The sequence below is a fragment of the Daphnia magna genome, unplaced genomic scaffold (genome assembly GCF_020631705.1).
Source record: "Daphnia magna isolate NIES unplaced genomic scaffold, ASM2063170v1.1 Dm_contigs117, whole genome shotgun sequence".
Taxonomy (NCBI): Eukaryota; Metazoa; Arthropoda; class Branchiopoda; order Diplostraca; family Daphniidae; genus Daphnia; species Daphnia magna.
This window is the reverse complement of record NW_025533128.1, coordinates 159707-172195: the sequence shown is the minus strand read 5'-3', so window position 1 is coordinate 172195 and position 12489 is coordinate 159707. Positions and strand designations below refer to the sequence as shown.

Below are 12489 nucleotides of genomic sequence, written 5' to 3'. Positions count from 1 at the left end.
CTGAAGTTCTCCTGGATTATTTTACCTAGCTGAGGTAAATACAGAGGCAAAGAATCCTCACGAATTGGGCAAAGGTCCCACCTAATACACAGACAATTACTTTTCAATGAGACGGCTAGAGTTATCCCTTTCTCTTTCAACAGATTTCAGGTTTTTGAGAATAGCCTTCTGCTACAAAGCGAGCTTTGTAACGGGCAGGAATCCGGTTTAGATAACAAGGCCTCAGCTTAAACACCCGTTTGCTTTTGATGACAACACGACCGTGAGGTAATTTTGCAAGCACCCACGTTCCATTTTCAATTAATGAATCGTACTCTTCTTTCATCGCCTTCTGCCATAAATCAGCTTCGGTACTGGCAATGGCTTCTTGATAATCACTTGGCTCTGGGTGTCCATGTAGAATTGTTAGCATACTGTGCCAGACAGTTTGGCGATGGGGCAGACAGCGTTCACGTACTGGTCTTGAGTTTAGAACAGGTACTGGGTGTAGATCAGGAATACATTCGTTAGACGGCAGATCATCGGTAGGGGTCACATCCATTTGATCGTCAATAGAACTGATTTGATCTTTATAGGAATTGAAGACATCCATATCTTGTTGATTATCCGGTTGATTGAGATTAGATGGGCTAGCAAGACGAGAAATACACTGATCAAGGAAAATCACACCTTGACTGGTCTTAATTTTTCAAAACATAGGATCCCAGCAACGAAATGACTTGGAAGCATCAGAATTCCCAAGGTAAATGCAGAGGGTACCCTTAGGATCAAGTTAACGTCTATCTTCCTTTTGAATGAGAATGTAAACATAAGAGCCAAAAATTCCCAACGTTGAAACCTTCGGCTTGCGCTTGTACCAAGCCTTATAAGGTGTGATGACAGTGTAGGTGCTAGAGAGAACAAGATTCAAAACATAAATAGCACAGTAAACAGCCTCAGCCTATAGTTCTAACGGGAGTGCCCGATTTGCGTACAAAAAAGTTCGAGCTGCTTCAACAATTGTCCTGTTGTCGCGTTCCGCAACTCCATTGTGTTGCGGTCTGCGAGGAGCACTAGTCTCATGGCGAATCCCTTTCTTCCGTAACCATGATTGATAAGTATTATCTTCATATTCACCCCCATTGTCGGTTCGAAGAACACAGACAAGTTGACCAGTTTCCGTATGTAGCTGAACTGACATATTCTTGGAATCATTGAGCAACTTCTGACTTCAGTTTAAGAAATCTTACTGTGCGATAGCCACTGCAATCATCTTTAAAGGTAAGAAAGTAGAATGCACCCCCAAGAGATTTAACTTGCATTGGGCCACAGAGATCACTATGTATGAGTTGGCCAATTTTTGTAGATTGGGCGAAGAACTGTTTGGAAACACAAGTCTTTTCATTTTTCCGAGGATGCAGCCATGACAAAGTGACGTTGATAGTGGAGCATCCTGTGATAAAGTAGCCCGACGACAGGTCCATTGGCAGCCATTTTCTTTATGGTGTCGTTACTGATGTGCCCAAGTCGAAAATGCCAGTCGGCATAGGTGTTCTTGAATGGAATGGCTACTACAGCTACATCTTCATCTTTCCCAGGAACTGAGATGTTCAGATGATAAAGAGAGAGACCGACACGACTCCCAACTATGACATTGACTTGGTTGCAAAAAAATAGTACTTCACAACGAATGAAGTGTACATCCCAACCGAGATTCGTAACAGCAGCTATTGAAAACAGATTGATTCCCAGATCGGGGGTGAAAAGGACGTGTTGGATAGTTAAATGATGATTTGAGCCATTTAGTGTAGTAACAAAGACTATGTCTCCTTCTCCGAGCACCTTTACACTAACTCCGTTAATTCCACCAATCGACTGGGTTCCGGGTTTTATAGGGGCAAAAGTTTGAACGTCCATCGTTGACTGCACATGTGCACTGTAGCACCGGAGTCAGCAAACCAGTCCGAGTTGGCTCGAGCTGCGAGGGCAATAGCCTGATGTCAGAAAGGAGTAGTACCTTCAGCCAGTAGCTTTCTTTGAGGTTGAGCTTCTTTTTTCCCAATACGACAGTTTCGACTGAGATGACCTGGGGCGTGACAGTTGTAACAAGCTCCATTTTCGAAATCAATAGAATATTGTCTGTCAATTGCAGTCTGATTGCTTTGTCCTTGTCCAGTTTGATTGTTCTGTCCTCCACCCCGATTACCTCGGAGACTGCGATTTCCAAAACTTCGACTTCCACGATTTACATAACCACCTCGTCCTCTAGGATATGGTGAAAATCTGTTGCCTGCATAAACTCCTCGAGTATTTGGTGGATCATCAACGATTCCGAAAAATGCTTTGTTGTCTTTACTTCTATAACCGCCATTTCGTTCCTTAGTTCTGAACTCTTCTTGAATAAGACGTCTTGTGAGCGAATCAATCTTGCGATCCACAACTGGCACACTTTCCCAAGCCGAGAGAAAGTTATGGAAGCTTGGAGGAAGAGACGTAGTTATTCTGATAATAAGATTGGATTCAGTGACAGGAGCTTAAGCATCCTCCAAATGCTGAGCCAGAAGCTTGATTGCCTCAATATGATTCTTGACGTCATGTCCATGCTTGAACTTGTAATTCAGATAAAGAGTCTGAAGACTTTGTTGCCTCACCTCGGTACTTTGCATATATCGTGTCGTTAACGACGTCCACATAGAAAATGCAGTCTTGCATGTAACTAAAGCTTCTTGCTGACCTTTATCACAAGAGTGATACAGGAAGCTGCGAGCAAGGTTATCTCTTTTGAGCCAAGTTTTTCTGGTTAAAACCTTTGCAGCAAGTACCGCTGCTGTTCCTTCCATCACCTAAAATTTTGGTGGAAACCCATATTTTTGTTAGACTTTGCCTCAGAATGATATAACGAATAATAAAATTCACCTCTTCTGGAATCCTGTCCGTTCCTAGGACTATCTCCTCCAATTCATTTCTTTGAATGGGAAACCAAACGCTTACATTCCAATTCACAAAATTGGTTCCATCAAATATTACAGGGCGTAGGGAGAGCGGGGTTGGATGGGATAGGGCTTGGATGGAACAGAGGGTTTAATGTAAGTTCCTGTAATGACAGGAAAAATTCCTTTTAGCCCCGTATTACTAAGTGTATGATGCATATGCTCAAATTTTTTTTAAATTTCCAACCATTACTTCTATGGGAAACGGCTAAAATGTGTTTTACCGTTTTTGTTTTACCTTTTACCTTTTTATTCAAGGTAAAAAAGGTGTTTATATAACATCGTTTCATTGAAATGTAATTTCACCATTTTAAAGGAAATTTCTTCCTCTTCCATTTTGCTGTTTGCAAAAGGTATGTTGGTTCCTTCGTTCGTTCGCATTAAACGAAAACGTTGGGGTACCTTGAGCGGGGTTGGGTGGGACAGCAAGAACGGGGTTGGTAAGGACAACTTTTGGAAAGGTTCGATTAACTATCGATTAACTATTGATAAACTATCGATTACTACACAGACAAGAGCTAACAAGCAGACAAGAATCAATCGTCTGATTAAAAGTGTCACTTAATTTGGCTGTAGTTCTCTGACAACATTTTAAAATGGTTTGTACAAAAGTAAATGAAGACATTAGAATAATTATAGAAGAAGGGGCAATAAGATGTTTAAGAAATTTACATCAGTATGTGGAAAATGTGACCTATTGTGATACCCAATGCTTCAGGTAACAAACATTCATCTTTTAACTCTTCAATTGTCATTTCATCTTGTCTTTCATTAACTCTCTTATAAAACATTTCAGTTACGACGAGAAAGGAAACATAGCATTGAATTTTGGACAGAAAAAGAAGAAGCCAACACTGTGCTAGTTTGGTGTGTGACTTCTTCATTTGCACAGAAGTCTGCCTTATGTTGAGTAAATGGCAAGTTTGATTCAAATAACTACAAGAATATTCTGCGGCAGTATGTGCTTCCTTTGAGTTTGAATGAACGTATTGGCCTTGTGCACGACTGGTAAGAAAAGTTGCAAATAATGTATTGTCTATTGTAGGCCTATTACATTGTTGTCATTCCTGTTAACAGGTATCCTGTCCATCGCAGCCAATCTGTTAATGAGTTTTTGGCAGAGCACAAAGGAACATTTTTGTTGTTGACTGGCCAAAGTCTTTTGGTGATATTATGGCACTTGAGCAATTGTGGCTGGAAATCTCTATCAAGTTTACTGAAGAGAACGTTAAAGCTAGCTCTATGTGCGGTTTGAAGAGAGAAATCACCTCAATGTGGTCAAAGGTTTGCACTGACGAATTTATCAAGCAACTCTTCGAGGAAATTCCCGTCAAACTTCAGCAGGTCGTCACCAATCGTGGTTCACAATACGTCGATTAGTCTTTTCATTTCTGTATTGCCAATTTCCATTGAGGTAAATGAAAATTTACATTATGTATCGAGGTTATGGAACATGTTGATAAAGATTGGAATACAAAGATCTCATTTCGTATTTGGAACAGAAAGATGATAAATTAATGAATAGCACTTACATTTACCTTTGGTATTTTGATTTTTGACATAGGGAATCGATAATAAATTAGTGACATTGCAAGTTACTTAAATGCACACAAGTATGGTAATGAACACTAGAAATCTTTGTTTTAAATTTAAATTGCGAAATTACTAAGACGGGCTTAACCCAAAAACAACACACGTTTCACTTCACGAGGAATCTGGGTTCGTGGAATAGAAGCCTTTGATTTCAGCGACGGGGAGTAGTTCTTGTCAGGATCAACATTTTCATTATTGCATTTCGATTTTCTTTTATTCTTCGTCACCTTCGCCGTAGCTGAATCCAATAAAGGCGACTTGGACGGTGGGTGCACTGATTCTGATTGGGTACGTAGAGTTGTCGTTGCTGTAGTCTTTGCAGAACAAACCTGCTCACGACAATAAAATAAGGGAAAGTTATCATATAGATAAGGCCACTGGGTGTCAGCCTTCGAGATTTAGTTGGGCATACGTCAATGGCTGAACCGGGCTGAATGGTGAAGTGGCGCGCTATTGCGCAATTATTAAATAAAAAAAAACAGCAACGGGATAGCCTAGTTTGAAACCAAGTACCGGTTAAGTTGATCAATAATAAAATAATAATATAAAAATAATAAAAGGCCCGCGATGGCTAAAATAAGTAAAATAGTTGTAGTGCCAAAACGCTACGGTGGGTTAGGTTAGGTTAGGATCGCACATTTTGTCGTTGCCTTTGCCACTAGATGGCACCACACGAATGACTGATTGTACAAGCAGTTTTTACGGCTGACTTCATTGTTCTTAAAATGCTAATAAAACAAATGACAAACGACAGCCGCCTGCGATATTTGTAAACAAACCGTCAAACACAAAATAAAAGTTATGAAATGAACACAAACACCAACAGATTTGAAATTCTGCTCAGACACGTAGTTTAATACGGCGAATCGAATAAGAAATAAATGAAAACGAAAAGTTCCCCAGTTTACACGTGATAATTCCCCCCAATTTTGCAGCCAATCACAAACCGACGGGAACCTCAAATATTTGAATTTCGACCGAATAAATAAATATATAAAATGAACACAACATCAACAGACTCGAAAATTTGCCCAGACACGTAGTTTAATACGGCGAATCGAATAAAAAATAAATAAAAACGAAAAGTTCCCCAGTTTACACGCGATAATTCCCTCCAATTGACAACCAATCAAAACCCGGCTGGAACCCCTGGGGAAACAATAAACATTTTGGGGCCCATAACCACGGGATAGCCTTCAATCTTTCCCAAGGAAAATCTCTCGGGGATGAACATATTTAAACATTAATACAATAATCCATGCGGTAACTCAAAATTTAATTATCAAGTAAATCTTACTTTTTTGTTATTTTCTTTTTGGACTTTGCTCAATTTTTTGTTTCTTTCAACAGTTTTGCGTTGTGTGCCTCTTTCAACTAAGCAATTTCCGGAGAATTCGTCAATACACGAGAAGAACCTCTGTTCGTGTTTCTGGGTACTCTTGGTCCTGTTTGGGCAACTCTAGGATGAGGTAACACTTCTTCTGGCGTAAAGCTTTTACGAGGCAGCTGGTTTGAAGGCATTTCAGTGAGTGTTAATGGTGAAACAGCAGATCTAAGCAGAGTACTAGGCGATGTCAAAATTGGAGTTAATTGCAACTTTCCACTATTTATTGTTAAAAGGTAGTGTGACATTCCATCTTCTTGACTTGTTGAAGTTGACGAGAGAACATTATCAGCTTGGACGTCAATACACACCCCAGCTGCAATGTAATTGTATTTAAAGTGTTAATTAATACAGTTTAACAATTAATGTTATATAAAAATACCTTGCTAATTTAGCTGACGATTAACTATATCACCTAAAACATCTTGTTGAGAATCTCTTTGTGACACAAAAGCTGACAGTGAATTCATTCCTTCAGTTTCATTCGGTTGTGCTACTAAGTAGATAAACGATTATCAAACACAATCATTAAATATAATTTCTCATTTACTATACCATTAGGCAAATCAGTCACAGACGATGGTGCAAACATGTGCTCTGGGATTGCATGTCGGTTGAATGGATAAATACCGCAGGCAGCAAATGCGGATTTGATGTTTTTGGAATTAAATCTCCTCTCGTATGGTACTTTTGTTAACTGAGGCACATCATAAATGGAAATTCTCTCCCCTGGATGATTTCGCATCCAGTGACGGTGTTCTTCTGACATGTCCGATTTCATCGGACCAAATAAACACTTGTCGAGGGGCTGAGTCACATGAGATAGGTGAGGTGGCAACGTGAACAGAACTATACCACTTTTCTTGCAAAACTCAGCTACGGGATAGCTAATGTGGCTAGTGTGATTGTCAAGTATAAGAAGGATTGGCTTCTCAGGAGAACAGTTAACATGTTTCAATAGATGCTGCAACGATATCAAGAAGAGCTCAGACGTCATCCAACCGGAAGGACATGCTAAAGGGAGGAAACCATCAGACAAATTTATCATTTTGGTGAGGTTTACCTTAACTCTTGGGAAAATGAAGGTGCCTGGAAAGGCTTTACCAGCAGCGTTTACAAATGCTAACATGGTAACATTAATCCCTTGCTCCCCACCAACAGAGCTACTCACCTGAAAAATAGATAAAAATGTAATTTCAGTTCAACAATTAAATTACCATAAAATTACAGCTTTAACTCCTTTCTCGGCAACAATATTTTGAGGGTCCACCACTGTTGGGATATTTGTTTCGTCAGTGTTAAAGATTTCTTCATCTGTAAACTTGTGCTTTTCATGCAAGTCATACAAGTCATCAAAATATTTGTCGATGACGACGTGGTTGACGGCTGCAGCTCGAGCTTGGCTCGTCCTTTCAGGTTTTCTAGTGGACAGCCTTGAGTTTCGTCTTAAGAATGAGGAAAACCAATCTTTTCCAGCTTCTTCATTGACTTCCCAACGAGATGGCATTTTAATGTTGTTTGACTTTGCAAAGAAATAAGCTAGTTTTCTGGTATCACTTGGTGTCAGTCCGTGGTTTAATTTTTGTGCCACAATCAGGTAGTTGGTAAGTTCACATTCTTCTTGTTCATTAAAAACTTGACGGTTGTGACATGTTTTCTTGAAAGAGCGAGTGACATCACTCACACTGTCTGATTTAAGTAGCCGATGAATAGTGGACTTGGATAGTCCTTGTACTGCTACCATGGTATAATAGATTAGGGTACTTTCACTGGGCTTTTTTCATGTGTCTTTGATTTCAGGCCCGTAGGTGGTGCTGATTGAAGGAGCAGGCTGGATTTACATTGTAGGTATAGGGGAAAAGATTGTTTTATTCCTGAATTGTTTTTAAAAACTTTTATTTGGTGAGTGTCGTATTTTTTATTTTGTAGATTTCACTGTCAGAAATACATCCATGTTAATTTTGCGTTACCCACACCTATATAACTATTATTTTTTAATTATAAACTTTCGCTTCCGTGGCGCGCCAAATATTTTGGTAACTATGGAAACGAAGCAGACGACTTGGCATTCACAGAGATTCTTAGTTTCTCGAAAACCTCTTGTGAATGTTCGTCCTTTCATACAAAATATTTTCGTTTACTTGTCATGTGCACTTCCGTTTACGTGTTCAAAAATAAAATTTCTGAAAAAATCCCTATGTTTACCACCAAGGATAAGAAACTCCAACTTCAGTGGTCAAAAGCAATACCAAGAAAAAACTACAAAGTTAACGACAAGTCTTATGTATGAGCACATCACTTTACAGAAGATGATATTAAAAAAGGAATTTACTTACAAGTTGGAGAAAAAAAAATTTTTAAAGAACAGCTCTGGTCTCTCAAACCAAATTCAATTCCAACGATATTTCCAAGTAAGTATTTGTAACATGCCAATCATCATTTCTTACTTTAACTTAAAATATATTTTCTTATGATAGATTGCCCAGCTCATCTATCCAAGGGGAACAAAAAAGCCAAATTGGATTGTAATGATGGAAGTGTTTCCAAAAAAGTGAAATTGGACCAACAGTTTGCTACTGAAAGATCCACAACTGAAACGGCAGACAATATTATCCAGTTGGAGACTGAGACTGAAGGAGAAGTTACTCCAAATGTAGATGAAACTTTCCAATTTAATGCTAGGAGACGTGACAATGAAGTCGTAGATGCTACAATGCAACTTGACACTGAGAGAGATGTAACTCAACTTGAAAATGTGAATTGGGAAAAAGACATCAAGACTTTTGTATTCCCATATAATTGGCCATATTGTAAGAGGGAGGAAAAATTCCACATATTCAAAGTTGAAAAAGACACGGGAAAATTGTCTATAGAAAAAAATGTGGTTTTAAGCAATGGCAACTTAAGCTATGAAGTAAAACAAGCATCAGTACCACAAAATGAAGAAACGTTACCATCATTACTAACATCTATTGATATGTTGAAAAACATAATCGATACTTTCGATAAGTTGGAATTATGCGGTGGAATTTCATTGGTATCTCATTCACAAGACGTTCAAGAGAAGTTGAAACTACAACAAGTTACCGAAGGATATGAAGAATGTAATGTTTGGCGTTCTTACTCATGCCGGCGAGTATTGCAGCTCATGTCGTCGAAGTACCCTAACAAACGAAAATACTCTGCCTGCCAAGAATGTCGGAACCTAAAAATAGTTCTAAGGAAACATATGTGGAATTTTAAACAAATGTCACTGAGCAACAAACTACTGAAATGTAGAAAGGCAAAAAACAAGGCACAAAGGACAGCAACATGGAAATCGGCCATGTTAAACGTAATTAATTTGCAACGTTTAATCCACAAACTCGTCATAAAAATTTATTATTTTAACTTTAGAGGGCGAAACAAGAACTTCACGAGCTGCGGTCGAAAGTAATTGTTAACTCACAGGAAGCTTTCGAAGGATACATCCAGACTCTAGAACCTCAGGTGTAAAAACATTTTACTGCTTCCCTATTTGCGATAGTTGCATGTAGACTAGAAAAGTACTTATCTTTATTATTTTTAGTTGTTAGTATTCACATTTTGACATTCGCTATATGAAGCAATCTTATTATTGATTGATTTTTAAAACATTTCATTTTTTTTTATTTGCGGTAGTTTCATGTATTACAATACTTCGCTTTGCTAGTTTTAGTTATTAGTATACCCATTCTGACACTCGCCATCTGAAGCAATCTTATTATTGGTTGATTTAAATTCCTTTTTCAATTTTACATTCCAAATGAGTAAATGAAACATTCTTAAAATCATGTAATTTTGTTTCAAAGAAACTTCCTGTTTTAATGAAATACATTATCAGCAACTCTCTGTATTTCTATTTTCTCCAGGAACGAATGGTAATTAAAGCAATCCTTAGGAAATCTGCGTGTAAAGACAAAAGAGGAATACGGTATGATACAGAGTAGTTGTTCCACTGCTTGTTGCTGCGAGTGAAAAGTCCAAAAGCATATGATCATCTAAGGGGAAATGGTAGTAATGGAATCCTTCCTTTACCATCTTACAGCACCATCCAGAGACTCATCCGTGGTATTCCTGGCACTTTTGGAATCAACGAACTCTCCATCGATGCAATTGGGCGTAATCTAGCAGGAAAAGCCAAATACCTTAGAAAGGGTTCGTTAGTATGGGACGAGATGTCCATGAAAAAGGCGGTTAAATTTTGCAAGCAAAAAATGAAATTCGATGGCCTAGTTGATTATGGAGATAACATGATAACTAACAAAAGTGACAAACTCGCAGATCATGCCCTTGTGTTCATGTTCAGATGTTACAGATCAAAATGGGTACAACCTATTGCTGTGTTTGCAACAAGCGGTGCAGCAAATGCAATGGTTATTCAGAACATTGTTGTAAAGGCTGTAAGTGCTTTTCAAAATAAAGGTGCAATTGTGACAAATGTTGTTTGCGATGGACACCAAACAAATAAAGGTGTCCATACATTATTTGGTATATCTGGAAAAATGAATGATGTCACCAATTACATTCTACATGCTATGGAAACAGACGAAAAGATTTACTTCCTCTTTGATGTTCCGCACATAATGAAGTGTATTCGGAATCACATATTCAAACACAAATATGTACAGGTACATAGTTTTACAAAATATTTCACAGAAACACCGTGTAACATTTTTAAGTATTTGTAAACATTACAGTTTCAAGGAGAACATATACAGTTCGATCATTTCAAGAACCTGTATGGTACTGAAGCGCAATTTTGCTCAGGAATGTGTCCGAAACTATCATATGCACACATTTACCAAAATACCTGGCAAAAAATGACAGTAAAATTATGCACTCAGGTATTACATACACAATTATTTAACTTCTTTTGTTAATTACACGGTTTGATTCTGCAGTTATTTTCGGAATCTCTGGCGTGCGCATTTGAATACTTTGCTGATGACCTTAAACTTGAATCGTTAAAGGATACTAAACCAACGATAAAAATGGTCCGAATGTTGAATAACGCATTTGACGTCATGAATGGACGATGTCGAAGTGAATCTATCAACAAATCCAACTGGCCCGCCAAAAAAAAGGTAGGTGTAGGATTGTTTTCTTTTAATGCAACGTTTTTCATTTAAAATTTTTTTCCTTTTTTCAAAAGATCCTTGAAGAAACGTTAGATGCAATAGAGATGACGGAGACAATTTCAGCGGAACTTAAACTTACACCCTTCATGTCGCAAACTACTCTTGAGGCGCTTCGACTAACCCTGCATAGCATCATCGCTTTAACTGAAGATCTTTTAAACGATAGCTATGATTTTGTTCTGACAGGGAAATTTTATCAGGATTGCGTGGAGGTTAGCAAACATGAGATCTATACATAAAGGGCGTTGTAATGAAACATCTTAATAATTTAGAGATTTTTTGGCATCATTCGAAATGCCGGTTGATCAAATGAGCATCCCACCATACACTCTTTCATGCAACTGTACCGTCTCTTTTGCATCTATTTTCCTACAAGGGATGCTGTTACCAGCGGGAATGTCGATCAAAGAGAGCAACTTCAGTTGCTGGTATCTTACAAAGACTGTCACTTAGGAAAATGCAAGACTGAAAGGAAGAAGGCATCATTTCTCCGTAGCAGTATGGAAACGAGAATTTTTGAAAAGCTTATCGATCGCGACCCTGAAAATGAGATGGAGTTAACAACTGATCCACAAACCATGAATTTGGAACATTTTTGTTTCCTTACCGAAGAAGAAGCCCTACTAATGGAAAAAGAACCTCCATCTGAAGAGGATTTGATGATGGCCAAAATCAAGAAACACATGGTGTACAACCTGTGTGGCTATGTCCTGTACTCCCGGAAATTTTTTTTTAAATGTCAAGATTGCAGAAATACCCTTGAAACATCATTTGCACTATTACCCAATGATTTCTACGAAGCTGTTGCGACCAAGTGTAAAGATCGTGGAGGCTTAAAATATTGCACAAAAGAAATGTTCAACTTGTTTGTCATTGTTGAAGATGTATACCGTGAAGAGGTACATTTTCAAAAAAGATTACTTTAAATATTTTACTAATAATTGGCACTTTTCTAAATAGGTCAACGTTGGGAGCTTAAACATCCTTGATTGGTTTGAGCGTACAATGGATACACTGGGCTGCTTAGCGAAGAAAAAAAAATTTAACATTGAAGTTTTCTGTGAACTACATCGCAGCGAACTTGTTGGAAAATTTGTATTGGAGTATCTTATCATCAGAAACCATTTGGAAACAAAAAAAAGGGTAAGGTCGTACAATCAGCAATGTAAATCTAAGTCGTTACGCAAGCAAGCAAAAGTAATGTCTTAGTTTCTGTTTTTTGTAATGTCAATGTAAAGTGTAACGTAATGCAAAGCAAACATTGTTTTTACAATAATAACTCAGTTAATACAAAGAAATGTACGCGTCTACGTTTAAATAAACAGTTTTCTTATAACTACCTTTTTGTTACTTTAGAATAACGCAGTAGGTTTGTTTCCATTTC

The 12489-nt window shown here is 38.0% G+C and overlaps 1 protein-coding gene and 2 pseudogenes across 1 annotated transcript; 1 reads left to right on the top strand and 2 right to left on the bottom strand.

Moving 5' to 3' along the window:
- The first annotated feature begins 3404 nt into the window (after positions 1–3404).
- LOC123466756 lies at positions 3405–4224 on the top strand (annotated as a pseudogene).
- Positions 4225–4645: 421 nt separating this feature from the next.
- Positions 4646–7111, bottom strand: LOC116920512 (annotated as a pseudogene).
- Positions 7112–7113: 2 nt separating this feature from the next.
- LOC123466331 lies at positions 7114–7690 on the bottom strand. The gene is made up of 2 exons (XM_045166949.1): positions 7164–7690; positions 7114–7117 (listed from the first exon to the last, which is right to left on the bottom strand). Exons 1-2 carry the CDS (start codon positions 7688–7690, stop codon positions 7114–7116), a joined length of 531 nt encoding a protein of 176 aa, XP_045022884.1.
- Positions 7691–12489: the final 4799 nt, after the last annotated feature.

Coding starts and splice junctions, on each gene's coding strand:
- LOC123466331 (XM_045166949.1), bottom strand. CDS start 7,690: ATGGTAGCAGTACAAGGACTATCCAAGTCCACTATTCATCGGCTACTT.